Consider the following 14,514-nt stretch of genomic DNA (forward strand, 5'->3'; position numbering starts at 1 on the left):
GAAGTGTCTATACTATAGACCAGTGGTTCTCAACGTATTTATCATTGTGGTCCACATATGCAACTCACAATGCATTACATGGACTGCAGGTTGAGAACCGTAGTTTCTCCCTCCCCCCAGCTAAAACAATCCCCTATGCCCAGCACCCATTTCCCAAAGACCCTTCCACAGAGCAGGGCCAGGAGCGGAGCCTTGGGCAGCTGGCACACCAGACCCCACTGCACCCCCTGGCGCAGGCCAGCAGCCAGGACCTGAGGCATGGGGCCAGGAGTGGAGCCCCACATAAAACCTAGGGGTGCTGTAGCACCCCCACCCTGTCACTGCCCAGAGGCCCCCCCAAACCTGCCCAGAGACCCACTGTCCTGCCCCCTACCGCACTCATCAGCCCCCTGCTGGCAGGAGTGCTCCTGCAGGCTGCCAGATGCTATCTCTCCCTCAGCCAGCCCTGCCTGCTGCCAGACCAGAGCACCAGTGCCAAATTTTGAATTTTTTAGCATACAGCTGGGCCACAGCTGTGTACTAATTGGGCCACATGCAGACCGCAGGTTGAGAACCACTCTCTAGACGCTACAGCAGTACAGCTTTACTGCCATAGTTGTACCGCTGTAGCACCTGTAGTATAGATACAGCCATAGTCACAGGCTTAATAGGGATCAGAGTGTCCAAACACAGACTAAGTGAGCAATAGCTATTCAGAACATAAGAACATATGCACTTTCAGTCACACCCCAGCTTATTTGAAATAGCTTTCCTGTGCAGAAAAACCCTAACTCATTCTAACACCAGGATTGGAAATAGTATTATGACAGATTTGACGGAGAGAGAGAGAGACTGGCTAAAGCTTTTCAAATACAGATACCTTTATTACTTCTTATTTCTGTTACAGCAGTGTCTAAAAGCCCCATTGTGCTAAATGCTACAAACACAGAGGAAGACAATCACTGCCCTGAGGAGCTTACAGTCTGGAGTTCTGAAAGTCGAGCTGCACATGTGAACTGTGAGCGCGGCCACTGCCTTTGCTGTCAACCCATTTTGATTCAAGGTAATAACAGGAGCTATGCACAGACTATTCATAATATAAAAAAACTACTAAAGCAAATTATCCTGAATCTGTCTCCTCTCTTTTTTCCCAATAAAAAAAAAAACCCACTTCAGGAGTTCAAACCACTCTTGACTAAAGAATCCAGGATATGTCTTTTTCTTTGTTTTTAATGTCTATCTCATGCTGCTATTATCATATAGCTAGAGTAACTCTGCACACTGTATGATACTATAGAAGACTGCCCTGTGTAAAATACTGTAAAGGGCCTCCATCTATTTTAAAAATGTCTCATGGTTTCTGGGTGACTACATACAAAATGCCAGGGCAGAAAAGCAATGAAAACAGCGAGACAGTAGAAGTATTGTTCAGAGAGCTTTGTAATCTTAAGCAATTTAATTTTCTATACTGAAAGTTAATTATTTAAATAAGTGACAGACCAATTTGATGCCTTCATGAAATAAGTGACTATGCATCATTAAGAAGCACCGATATTGCAAATACCTTCATACCTTGTTGGTTTATTTCCAGGGGCGGAAATATGCAGTATATTTAAATATTTTTCATAGGACGTCTCTTTGGTTCTATTTAAGATCTGGTATCACCCTCATCCGCATAGTATCTGGGAAGGAAAACTTGAAATAAATCCGAGAATTATTTAAGTATGCAGATAGCTATAATAGCCTTCTTGCATCAGCTATATGTCTAACAAACAAATGTAAGAGAATCACTGAGTACAAATCTCAAGTGCCACACAGAGAGACAGATGGGCAAACCGTGTAGGAATGTCAATAAATACACTATTGACTAAAGGCTGGAGCCAGCTGACCATTTATTTTTTGGATAATAAATACTGTCTAGAATGGTGAAGGCAGGACTGAGAAGGAATTATACTGGCACTGTAAAGATAAATATGGGAAATGAACACAGATGATTGAAGTGCCCCTTTGAGAGTAGTCCTTAAGCAGACCCCACTGACTTTGGAAGGAATGTGTCTGAATAAGCATTGCAGGATGGGGCTGTTAAGTTGGTTTCAGAGGAAGAAAAAATAATTAAAACAAACCCCGACCATTATCCTTAATTTTGATAATGATGCGATCTCTCATGTGCCTCTAGTAGGTAATCTTAGTGCTTTTAAAGCCATCCATAGAAAAAAAAATTCTTGTTAAGAGTGAGCGTGAGTAAATGAGGTAGGGTGGGAGGAGAGGGGGCTGTCCCATCCAGCCTTGCAAATTCAGCAAGGAATCTCTTTCCAGACATTATCATACTAATAAAGATTGTCTAGGCCAAAATAGCCCCTCAATTACACTGTGCAACCCATTACTCCTGTGTAATCCGATTGCCTTCAACCTGGTGATCTGTATGCGACTAACTTTGGTTAAAATTGTAATGGTTGGCTCTAAATGCAGTTTGCATCTGCACACCACACAGTTAAAACTCAGTTTATAAACTAGCAGTTTTGTCCTTTGGCAGAGGCATGGTTTGCCTAGGGCTGCCTTCTTATAACAGGACCAGTACTCTGGGTTTCTGCCATGCAGACAGGACTGTGTAATCAGTTTGCTAAGTCCTCCTTCAGTAATAGTTGTAGTAGAACATCCCAGAATGCATGTGCTGCTGTGTGCATGTCTTCTGGGCGTTTTGGGCTTGGGAGAGGTACCATGAGCTAGCTGGCCAAGTTTTCCCAGAGAATATTGATACAAACATAATTATGCATGGACAGCTGAGATGGCAGAAAACTAAACTGTTACCTGTAGCTGGTTGTGGTTACTATGTCTAACCAATTAAAAAAAAAATCACACTTAGTAACATGGAAAAGACTTAAGAGGGATGGACAATGGTTTCTGGTACCTAAAGAGGACATCAATACTAACTTTATTTTTAATGGTTGTGTTGTGTTAGCCGTTATGGAAAAATACATCTTAGCATTCTTGCTACTGCTCTTGTGTAACCAATAGAATACTGGCACACTCTTCAATGTTTTTTTAAAAAAACTTTAGTACCAGAGAGATACATTGTGCTGTAACTAACAAGTAACAATAGGATTCCTCTACCTTACAACCTAAATTAGGATAAGAACAGCAGAAGGAAACAATACAGAAGAGTATTAATGGAAGGTCATACAATTCAATCTTTTTTCTGTGTCATTTAGAAAAATGTTTTTACTACAAGTCAGTTTTAGCTTTTTTACACAAAACTGATTTTCTGAAGCTCATCATTTAGGTATCCCTTTCTGGGGTTGTGAAGGTGAATGAGGACCATGGCAGGAGTCTGTGCAGATATCACTGCACAGTGAGGGTTGTTAACGAGCAGTGTTTGTGCTGATGTCTCACTGTAGCTTTTTTGCAAGAGTTTCAGATGTCATGTTGACCTACAGCTACTGGGAGAGAAGACTCATGGCTGCAGGTGTCTTTATGGCCACGAGTACCTATAAAGTTTGCAGCTGTCCACCACCCTCTCAGACTTGCCAGCCCTATTGAAGCTTTATGGATCCCTCTCCTTTACACCTACTTTGCATGATATGCCTATCTTCTGGCTACTGGTTACAACTACCGTCCTTCTGCCTGGGAATCCTGGCCAGGTTTTATTTCAGAGCAACTCAAAACTGCTGAATATAACTTCAGGCTGACAGTGATGGGAGGCATTCAGCAGAACTCGTCACACTACTCTTGCCAGCCTGAAGTGCAAGAGACAAAACCAGCAGCATGAGGCTATGTCTAAACGGTGTAGCATTGGCAGCAGCAAACTTCTAGGGTAGATGCAGTACATGGGGAAAGTTTTTCCTGTTGGTGTAGGAACCCCACTGTCCTGAACATTAGCTATGGTAACAGACGCCCTCTTCTGTTCACATTGCTGTTTCTACGGTGGAGGGTTTGGCAGCATAGCTGTGTACCTAGGGCATGTGGTGTTTTCACACCTCTGACCTACATAGCCATGACAGTGTAAGTTTGAAGTGTAGACCATGCTTTAGACAAGGTCTCCTACATAGCAATAGACACCATGAATACTAGCTTGCTAGACTGGCCCGTACAAGTTCATTTTATAAATCTCTCCGGCACCTATTATCAGAGCAGATAAATGCAAGAGACACCTGGAACATTTCAGGTTATGTATTGTGGAGCAGTCAGGGTAAATTGTAATAAAAGTCATGGGTTTAGGGGAAACTGTGTAAAGGCACAGGCATGCCATTTAGTGGGGTAGACCAGATTGGGGCGGGGGGTTGGGTCCAGTCCCCAGGGAGAGGCCCAGGGCAGTATAGCAGAGTGAGCCTACAGTGCACTTCACCCTACAGCAGTGAGTACTATTTCACGGGGTGATCCTAACTCCCCCCTCCAGTCTGCTGGCTCTCACCTCAGCATGCAGACAGGGCCACCCTCCTCCCTCACCCTGTCCTGGGAGCTGCCAAATAGCCTGCTCCAACCTGGGGTGTGATGTAGAAGGGCCCAGGCCAGTGCCCACCCTAATGAAATCACAGCCATAAGTATAATGGACAAAAATCACACTATCTGGGACACGAATGCTATGACAAACCTGTAGCCCTAAAGATAAATAGCTTTAATTACATCTAATAGTCAAGAAGTATGGAACATAGGAACTGCCATCCTGTATTATACCCATTGTTCCTCTAGTCCAGCAGGCTGTCTCAGACAGGGAACAGCATCAGATGCTCCAGAGGAAGATGTAAGAAATCCCACAGTAGGCAGCTGTGAGATAGTGTATTCCCACCTGTATAGGTCTTGTCCTTACTAGTCAAGGATTAACCATATCTATAGAATGCTTCAAGATCTAAGATATCAGAGTAGATAAATAAGGAAAGATTTTCAAAGGTTTTTAGGTCCCTAAACCTGCACATTAGCACCCAGTGAGATTTTCAAAAGTGTTAAGCTTAGGTGTTTTTAAAAAATCCCACTATGCACCCTAAACATCTTTCAGAAATCTGGCCCTTAGCAAACAAATGGATACACACACTGCATAACAGCGTACAAGTGAACTGTGTCATTACTTTAAGTAACACTTTCTTCTCCCCTAAAGACTAAACTTAGAGTAAACTTTCAGTGCATGCCAAGAAATCCTGATATCAGTTTTGCTGTAATTGGAAATTCCTTGGGGCAGAGACCATATCTTTCTCTATGCGTTGTCCAGCACCAAGTAAGGTAATGGTACTCAGGTAATGACTATATTGTACAGTCAAGTTAGTACTAGGAATGGTAGTGCCACCTAGTGATAATTTTAAATGTTGTTCAAAGTCAAAAATAATACTTGTTTTAAATGAAAATGAGGGTGTTAGAACATTTAAACTGTAGAGGATATGTAGTATGTTAACTTTCTGTAATGAATCAGATGGTAAGATTCAGATAATTCCACACCACCCTTAAAATAGCCAAATTCCATAGATTTTTATGAAAGAATTAACCTAGACTTTTTATCCTTTCCATTTTCTCCTTATTTTCTAGTCTTCCTTCTGTGTATTAGTACATGTCTCATTCACTACTTCTTTCAGCCTTTTTCTATTACTTCACTTTTTCCTCCACTTTCTTTGAGACATTTTATGTTGCAGGTTTTTTTCTACCTTTATTTCTCCTGTTCCATCTCCCCTCCTGCCTGCTCTTCTGGGGACAGTTCTGGAGCAGAAGCAGCTGTCCTGCATTACTTCCAAATACAGGTGGTAATATTTTTTTCAAAGGATAACCAACAAAATGACCATCCAGCTGTCACAACTCCCTCAGAAGGGCAGAGCTCTAGGACATTTCACTGGCTATTGAAATTACATTAAAAAGCCAGTGAAGAGTTTTTCATCCTGCAAGAATGTACTCAAAACAGCATTTATTTCCTAATACAATAAAACATTCAACATTATTTCTCCACCGGCTTATCTATCGTTCATATAATGGGATTAATAAATGAAACTGTCAAGAAAAATGTTGGCTGGGTCAATGATGCTACAGACGACTTCTCATGTGAAATCACTAATTGTGTGGTATGAATTTCAAGCATGTGAGATTTATTAATATTTTGGTTTAATTTTTTCTTTACACTAGGAATGAAACAAATCCCCACATTTAGGTCATGATCATGCTGCCTAGACATCTTTAAAAATCACAAGTCCCCACTGTGGTTTTTGAGACATTATCCTTCTATTGCAGCTCTGCTGGTGCTATCAATTACCATGAGTGAGAGGGAGCGTTAGCGTAGACTGACCACCACTATCTTTTCCACTGTCGTGTCTAACCCTAGTCTAGTTGAACTAGACAACGTGCTAGTAAAAAAACCCACCACCACAACAGCAGCCAGTCTACATCAGTGGCCATACTTGAAGCCTACACACAGGCTAGAATCAGCTGGGGGAATAGGTCAAAAAAACCCTCAAAGATAAGACCTTCAAATACAGCATTTTCCACCAGAGTAAGTTCACAACATTCTAGCATCAGAGGGGTAGCCATGTTAGTCTGTATCCACAAAAACAACAAGGAATCCGGTGGCACCTTAAAGATTAACATTTATTTGGGCATAAGCTTTCGTGGGTAAAAAAAACCCCACTTCTTCAGATGCATCTGCATTTTACCCACAAAAGCTTATGCCCAAATAAATCTGTTAACATTCTAGCACTATGCCTTTTTTTTGGCAAACACTGGACAGCAGTTGCACTATAAACTGGTCAACTTTCAAACCAGTAGAAAGTTTAAGAGATGCTTCCTATATGAAATATCAACAGAACCAATAACTGTAAAACAAGTAGAAATTTCTTAAGACTACTCACTGTAGGCAGTTTCTCTACTACTCCATCTCAATATACTAATGTATCAAATGCAAAAGAAACCAAGACAACACATCCTAGGATGAATTCTTTATAGGATTCAGCCCCTTTACATTAACCTTTTTACTAATACCAAGCTCAAAATGAATTCATTTGCATCATAAAGTTATTTTCACTGAGCTTTGAAACCTAAGACAGTTCAGTTAGAATGCCACAAACTTACCTCTAAACAAAACTAGTTATATTTCCATCTTATGGATCTTTTCCCAAAATTCAGTTCACAACAGCAACCTTTCTAGAACCAGCAAAACAGTCTCAGCCAATGTCAACTGGTCAGTTCTGTAATCTCACTTCCAGAGGTATAACCAATAACTGTAAAATCAAGTGGAAATTTGGTAAATAAAGCAGGGCCTCCATTCTCATAGCTATCCTAGACTGTAAAATTGAACCTCAAGAAATCTGGAAGAGATGGGTGGGGATATTTTATTGAATCTGCCATTACTGTTATACATATTACAACAAAAGGGGATACAATCTAAAAATAACTTGTCTACATGTTGCAAAATTCATACCTAGACCTTCCCTCAAAAGTTGAGAAGTGTTCAGTTCAGTAGTTTGGTCCAGTCAGAGAGGGCAGTACTATGCATCCTGGATCCAGATACATTTGGAGGGATCCAGTTGCAAGGTTTCACATGAGGGCGTCCCTCCTAATTTTCAGGTACAAAGCTCATGAGCACAAGTTATATTATAGCAGCTTCCTAGCAAACATATTAAAGAGCACTTGGTTTGTCGTAACATAGTAACATTGGAATGCTACAATCCAACCTTCTACTCAAAGGCCAGGCTGTAGCAACAAACTACAGCTGACAAGCAGCTAAATCCCAAGGCAACACAGTCTAATACACAAGTTGTGGCCTCTAAGTGTGCAGAATAATGGATAAAATGATGATATATACCCTATACTGTGGCACAAGAACAAATATATATTAGCACCAAGGTAGACCAATTATTTCATTAAGTTGTTTTGGATAAAAAATTGTTATAAATACCCTACACACACACTTTTTTTTTTTTTAAAAAAAAAAAAAAAAAGATTAAAGAATCAAGTTTACCGGAACTGTCTACTGAAATTATAGGAACTTTTAATAGAATCTTTGTGGGTAGAAAATTTACCCCTCAAACTTAAAATTTACAGAAGGCCTAGGATCAAATACAAAGCTCTGAATAAATCCAACTCCATGTCATATTTTTTCCATAATTGTACCTTTTATTTTTTTAAAGTCTCCCAACCAGCAAGTGGGCAGAAGCTCTCTTTCCAAAATAAACTTCCATTCTGAAAGCAAAATTTATATGTTCCCAGTTGCCCCAAAGAGGCAGAAATAACATTGTAAAAACAGAGAGAGAGAGAGAAACATTAGTTAAGTTCACACTTTCTGTCCAGCCCCAAAGCCAAAACAGTTAATTTTGAGAGAGGATGGCAAGAAGAGAGGAAAAGGAGAAAACATTTTTCATCAATTAAAAAGAAACCTAGTACCACCACAGGTCTGAGATTTGCCAGAGGGCTCACTCCTGCAGACATTGTAAGGCGCATGAAACAGGTGTTCTGGTCATGTCTAGCCAAAATCTTCCATTTACATAATATTTTCCCTTTGGAAAAGCCTAGCATATTCCACAAAAAACTAAGTTACCAGAATATTAAATGCTGTACAGTTAACACTGGGCACAACTCCAGGATTTTTTCATAACACCAAGCAAATCTGACTTCCAAGACTAGAACCATTCCTTTGCTCTGTACCAGAGTTTTAAATAAAGGAGGTTCCTCACCATGTTACATAAAATGTAATACCACTGCCCAACTTAAGTGCAAGAATGGTAATGTCTAAATGAAGACTTGTAGGTTACTGTCGTACAAGTTGTAAACCCACTGCTTAGCATTTTAATTCTGAACTAAAATGTCAAAAGTGGATATAACTGTCAACTTGGGAAAATGCTTCCACCTATCGTTAGAAAAGCCTCTTTACAAGAAAAGGTTTAATGAGGTATTTTATTTATATAACAATCTTTATTTCAAAATGATATTTATTATAAAAATGTAAAAATCCAGAAATAGGTCTTTTTCTCTTGGCCTTCACATTCACTGATCTTTATCCCCAAATCTTTTTCACTACAATAAAATCCCCCATTTCCAGTCTGATTACAGAGGTGCAAGTGTGCCATAATGGCCTGAAATCCATAAATTCATGGAAAGGCAAAAGCTGTGAAGCTAAACTGCATGCAACAGGTTCTACCAGCAAACAAAACAAAAACAAAAAAAACAACCCTGAGAAATAAACATGAGTGAAAACAAGAAGTTATCTGCAGGTGTCTGCAGTTTTGTTCAATCATCTTTGTCTTTTGCTCCGTGTTTAAGGATGCGTGTGAATTCAATGTAATTGAAATTGCCCTTTTTGTCAATTGGTGCCTCTCTGTATAGCTCATCTACTTCTTCATCTGTAAACCTGTCTCCCATTGTTGTCAGCAACTCTCTCAGGTAATCTTCTTGAATGACCCCTAGAATGCAATATATACAAGGAATCAGAATAGAGAATATTTTGTATTTCTTCAAATGCAAAGATATATCAACAATAGGATAAACAGTCACGCCAACAGCAATAGATATGTATCTGCCTATTACAGCATACAATAAATGAGCGTACTTGCACCAAGAGACCAGAATGGCTCTTCATGACATGATTAAAACTTCCATAAACTAATCTTCTCAACTTCCAGAGAGGCAGTTGCTTTGATACAATTTACAAGGATTCATGAAAAGAGGATATAGTACATGGAAGTACAGGCACTTGAAACAGATTTTAAAATGGAGGAACATAAAGACGTTGCTAACTGAGGCAGGAATAAATAAGGTCACTGCTGCTCTATTGTGCAATTTGCATTTTTTTAAGGGATTGTATTCTTCTTAACTTTACCTTACAGTGGATGCACGAATACACCTAGTAATTTCCTCTAATGACTAAATAGCAGCAGTTTGGCTTTTTCATTGCTGTCAAGTTCTGTTGCTAGAGGGGGTTTCATTTGGATACTGAAAGTATCTGGCACATGTCCAGGAGGAGGGTTTATAACGGAGGAGACCTGCAGACAGCCTGAGCAAGTTAAATCAGGAGGCAGGTAAGCTTGCTATGAGGAGTTGGAGGAAGGGAAATGGGCCAGCAAAGGTGGGATAACTGAAGCTACTTATTTTATGATAAATAGAGATTAGCAGAACACAAGGAAATTATTAACACAGGGATAAAATGACTAAAATGACTTGGATACTGAAAATCAAGTTAGGTTAATCTAACGTCAATGGCTATTACTAGAGCCATTGGTTGCCAAATAATCCCAGAGAAGTTTAGAAAGTACAAAAAAGTGGAGTGTGGGGGGAAAATGGCAGAAGCAGCAGAGTGCAGAGGATGGGCCACATCCTGATGTCGAGATAAGAGACCTACATTGCCTCAAATGCAAGGATAAGTTATTGAGCTCTAGCTAGAGACAACCCAGTCATAAACAAACTAGCTGACAGACTGCTACAAGAAGGACTATTAGACTATGCAAGACAGCTGTATTCCACAAATGGACATCACAATGATTAAGGAGTAAACAACCAGCATGTGAAGAAATAGGTTCTGCAGAGACTGATGCTTTAGAAAGGGACTAGATAACCTCAGTGAGCAGAGATCAGAGAAGACCGGAGGACAGAAAGCCAGACAAGCAGAGTGGACCAAAAGCAACCAGTGAGTGATGGACAAGTCTTTATATGGTGTCGCAATGTTAAAGAGTTTAAACCAATATTCTACATTAAAAAACAGTAGGAGAGAAGCTTTCAATTATCCACATCTATATTAACAGGGCCAAATGCTCCAGAGGATGAGATCATAGCACTTCACAGACCTGGATCAATAACTGAAGGAGATGACAACACAGATTAGCATCCCAGAACTGGTAGAATATTTAGAGGTAAATGAGTGACAAGAGATGGCGTAGGGATTATTTGTCATAAGAGTGCAGGACTTTTTGGTGCTGGAGTTCATCTACATGGATCTGAATTCTTCCATCTGAATAGTTCTGTACTAGATTAAAGCCCTGAACAGTGCTATCAAACTAGGAAAAGTTTGCAAAGGATACTGACAGAATACCATAAAGCAGCCTCACTAAGGCAGATGGAATAAAAGAATCAAAACAACTAATTTAGAATTGATCTTGGGGCACACCGTCAGAGACAAAGCAGATATTGAGGGAACTAAGAGTAGAGGAACAAACTTTACTAGTACAATTAGATTGGTTCCCGGTGCTATTCGGACAGATATGGAGGAGTAGTATATACAACTACAGTATAGAAGGATATGACATGTTTTGCAGAGGGAGAGAGAAAAACAAGTGGGGAAGAATATGTGCTATATCAAGTCAGCCTGGGTCACAACTGCATTACTCTAGTTTCACACCACTAAAAACTCCATTCCTTTGTATACTTTCTTGGCATTATTCACCACACAGAGTTACACTGATGTAGAACTGGGGTAACAGTAGTTAGTCGACCCAGAACATATACATATGCAAGCAGATGGAGACAACTGATAAATACTGAAAATGGCTCAAGATAACTATAAGTTTCTTAATAACACATTGTTCAAAGTACAGATCTCAGGAAAAAAAACAAGTAAAAGTCAAAGGCAACCACATAGTGGTCAAAAATGTATGAACGGATATTATAAAGAACATTTATATTTATTAGTCAATGAAGACAAAATAGGCACAACTATCAGCAGGAAAGATGTGTTAAATGTTAAGAAAAATAAAGTATACAATTAGACAATGGAGCAAGATGCTAAAGGAGATTGTGGAATCAATTCAAGACAGACTAAAACTGATTTATCAGGGACGCTTTACAGATAATGACAACCAGACAAGTCAACCTTGTCAGTACGTGGGAGGGGGCTGAACCAGAGGCACCTTTCAAGCCAATTGATAATAAATAAATAAATAAGCTAGAAAGCATGACATTAACAATACTTCTGAGTAAAAGTTTTCTATATGTTCTTATTGATAGGCTCTTTTTGACATACAGACTAAACTGTAGGCATGGTGAATAAGAAAGACTACCTGTGGAGAGAAAATAATTCATCTACTAACAGACTTCCTCTTTTAGAAGAGGATTGAGACATTTCCTTAGGCAGGGAGGAAGTCACTTAACATCTGAAAAGACCTTACCAAAGAAGGGCTGTTTACCTAAGCTCCAGCAGGAAGGGGATATCCCCTGAAAAGGCAAAAGGTGCTAAAAATATAGGTTCAAAATAGCTGTTTGAAATTGGACAATACACTTTGAAAGGCTCAGACTGAATATCCACAGATGAGATTAAAAGTGCTACAGGAGACAATTGTGAGATAAGGTAATGTGTAATGACATCTGTGGTATGAAACTGATGTAATTTCAAAACATGCTAATGAGTATAGTGAGTGCTGTGGAATTCACCCCTTTCTGCTGGATTGTGCTCCAGAATCTCAACTTTCATTAAGAAAAAAGTTTCTAGACTTGCAGTTTCAAAGATAACTTTTGGCACCTTAGAGACTAACAAATTTATTAGAGCATAAGCTTTCGTGGGCTACAACCCACTTCTTCGGATGCGGCTGCTACTCTGAAAGATAACTTTGAAACATGAAAAGACTGCAGACCAATGCAATGGCATCTGCCTGAGTCAGCAGAAATCTTGAAACAGTAGCTGAGAGGTGTGACCACCTCATTTCTATCAACCTGGGCCCCATGGATTTGTGATTCTGTGACAACGGAAATGCCCTTTTTCCAGGACACCAGGGAATTCAGTCAGGGTGATGTAGTCAGAGTGACAAACAGGGAAAAGTGGCATTGTGTGTGGACTTAAGGAGGGGACAATGTGGTTGGCATCAAGACTAAAGAAGAGGACATTACAGTAGTTAAGATGCAACAGGGGGTCCTGAACAAGAGCCTTGGATACTGCGTGGATGTATGGGTCTGGAGAGTAGGCCAAGTCAATTACCTTCAAACTAAAGGCCTCCCATCTCAGTTACATTTTAAAAGCCACAGAAATTGATGTCTGCCCACCCAGCCTTCTACTTTGGTGAATTCCTCCTCCTCAGGCAGTTACATCTCATACTCCATTTTGGGGAGTTTGCATATTGCCTAGTTACATGTTCTTCCTTGAAGTCCCATCGTAGGAGACAAATACTGGTATGCAAATGCTCATACAGAAACAGACAAGAGGACAATCTTTATCTGCACCCCAAATTTGATATATCAGTTTCTTATAATTTGATAGGACATGAAAGTTAGGACAACTGTCCCTGTGTCATACCACATTTTATCAAGATGAGCCTGTTAGCAAAACAGATCCTCACCTATGTATCAAATTTAGATTATACTGTTAGGCTTGAACAACAGTGGAAAAACCAGAAATCCCAAGAGAGGTGTTTCATCCACTTACCTGTTGCCTCTTCATCAAAACAAGCAAAAGCATTTCTGATTACATCTTCTGGATCTGTGCCATTTAACTTTTCACCAAACATTGTAAGGAACATAGTGAAATTAATGGGGCCTGGAGCCTCATTCATCATGGCATCTAGGTATGCATCAGTGGGATCCTTTCCTACAAGTAAATAAGTCACTTCTTAGAATTAAAGAGCACTGTATGCATTTAGAAGTTAGTCATCTTTCACAACACAGTTCTCACATATTGAAGTTTTAACAAATTCATACTACTGGACTTATTTGAGACAATTGTTAACAAGAAAGTAACAATTTTGTAACTGGAGAACATTACCAAGGGAAGCGAGCATATCATGCAGGTCTTCTTTGTCAATGAAACCATCTCTGTTCTGATCAATCATGTTGAAGGCCTCTTTGAATTCTTGAATCTGTGACTGATCAAACATTGCAAACACATTGGAGGTTGCGCGCTGAGGGCGCTTCTTGGCGGTCTTTGTCTTTGCCCTTTTGCTAGACATGTTGATTATTGGATTCTGGGTAGGGGGAAGTAAATACATTGACTAAAATACAAACTTAGAACTTACATAACAGCTGTAATGACAATTTACAGTTAAAGTTTACAGCTAGCAGATGAAATAAATGTTTACCATTCCCCTACTCCCCAACTCATCACCAGAACCCCTTTTCTTCCTCAGGAATGAGGGGAGAGAAAGAAGAGAAAAATACAAGAAAACAAACGACAGCCAGACTTCGAACCAAAAAAAAGTCATTAAAAGACTTCAGTCTGAAAATGAAAAAATATCATGCTTGCTTTATGAGAGGAGTCAACATTTTGGGGTTTTTTTTGTTTAAATTGTACAGTCTAGAAATGATGTGCTAAGACGTTTAAGTGGTTCCCCAATGCCATATAATCATTCACAAGTCACTATCACCTCAATATGTTTACAACACAAACCCAACCTTAACTCTGTTCTCTTGTTTTGTTCTGAAATAAAAATGCTGTAGAATGTATCCTATCAAAGTTTATTAAATGTACAATGCCAGTATTGAAGGAATATATTTCCAAGGTGCATCAGTTATAATGGAGCTTAAGGGCTTCTAATATGATGGAAGGTTGGTGGAATAGAAGAATATTTTTACAAATTGAAATAATTGGTTTGATGTTAAAAAAAACCCTGTTTTAGAGTAAGTAGAGCCTGTAAACTCTACAAACTTTAAGGGCAAAGTTAA

At 39.5% G+C, this 14,514-nt stretch overlaps 1 protein-coding gene across 1 annotated transcript; it reads right to left on the bottom strand.

Moving 5' to 3' along the window:
- Positions 1 to 8,817: 8,817 nt before the first annotated feature.
- Positions 8,818 to 13,815, bottom strand: LOC112115138 (myosin regulatory light chain 12B-like). The gene is made up of 3 exons (XM_026661383.1): positions 13,619 to 13,815; positions 13,283 to 13,444; positions 8,818 to 9,341 (listed from the first exon to the last, which is right to left on the bottom strand). Exons 1-3 carry the CDS (start codon positions 13,800 to 13,802, stop codon positions 9,169 to 9,171), a joined length of 519 nt encoding a protein of 172 aa, XP_026517168.1. The 5' UTR covers positions 13,803 to 13,815; the 3' UTR covers positions 8,818 to 9,168.
- Positions 13,816 to 14,514: the final 699 nt, after the last annotated feature.

The sequence above is a fragment of the Terrapene carolina genome, unplaced genomic scaffold (assembly GCF_002925995.2).
Source record: "Terrapene carolina triunguis isolate 2854851 unplaced genomic scaffold, T_m_triunguis-2.0 Scaffold58, whole genome shotgun sequence".
Classification (NCBI taxonomy): domain Eukaryota; kingdom Metazoa; phylum Chordata; order Testudines; family Emydidae; genus Terrapene; species Terrapene triunguis.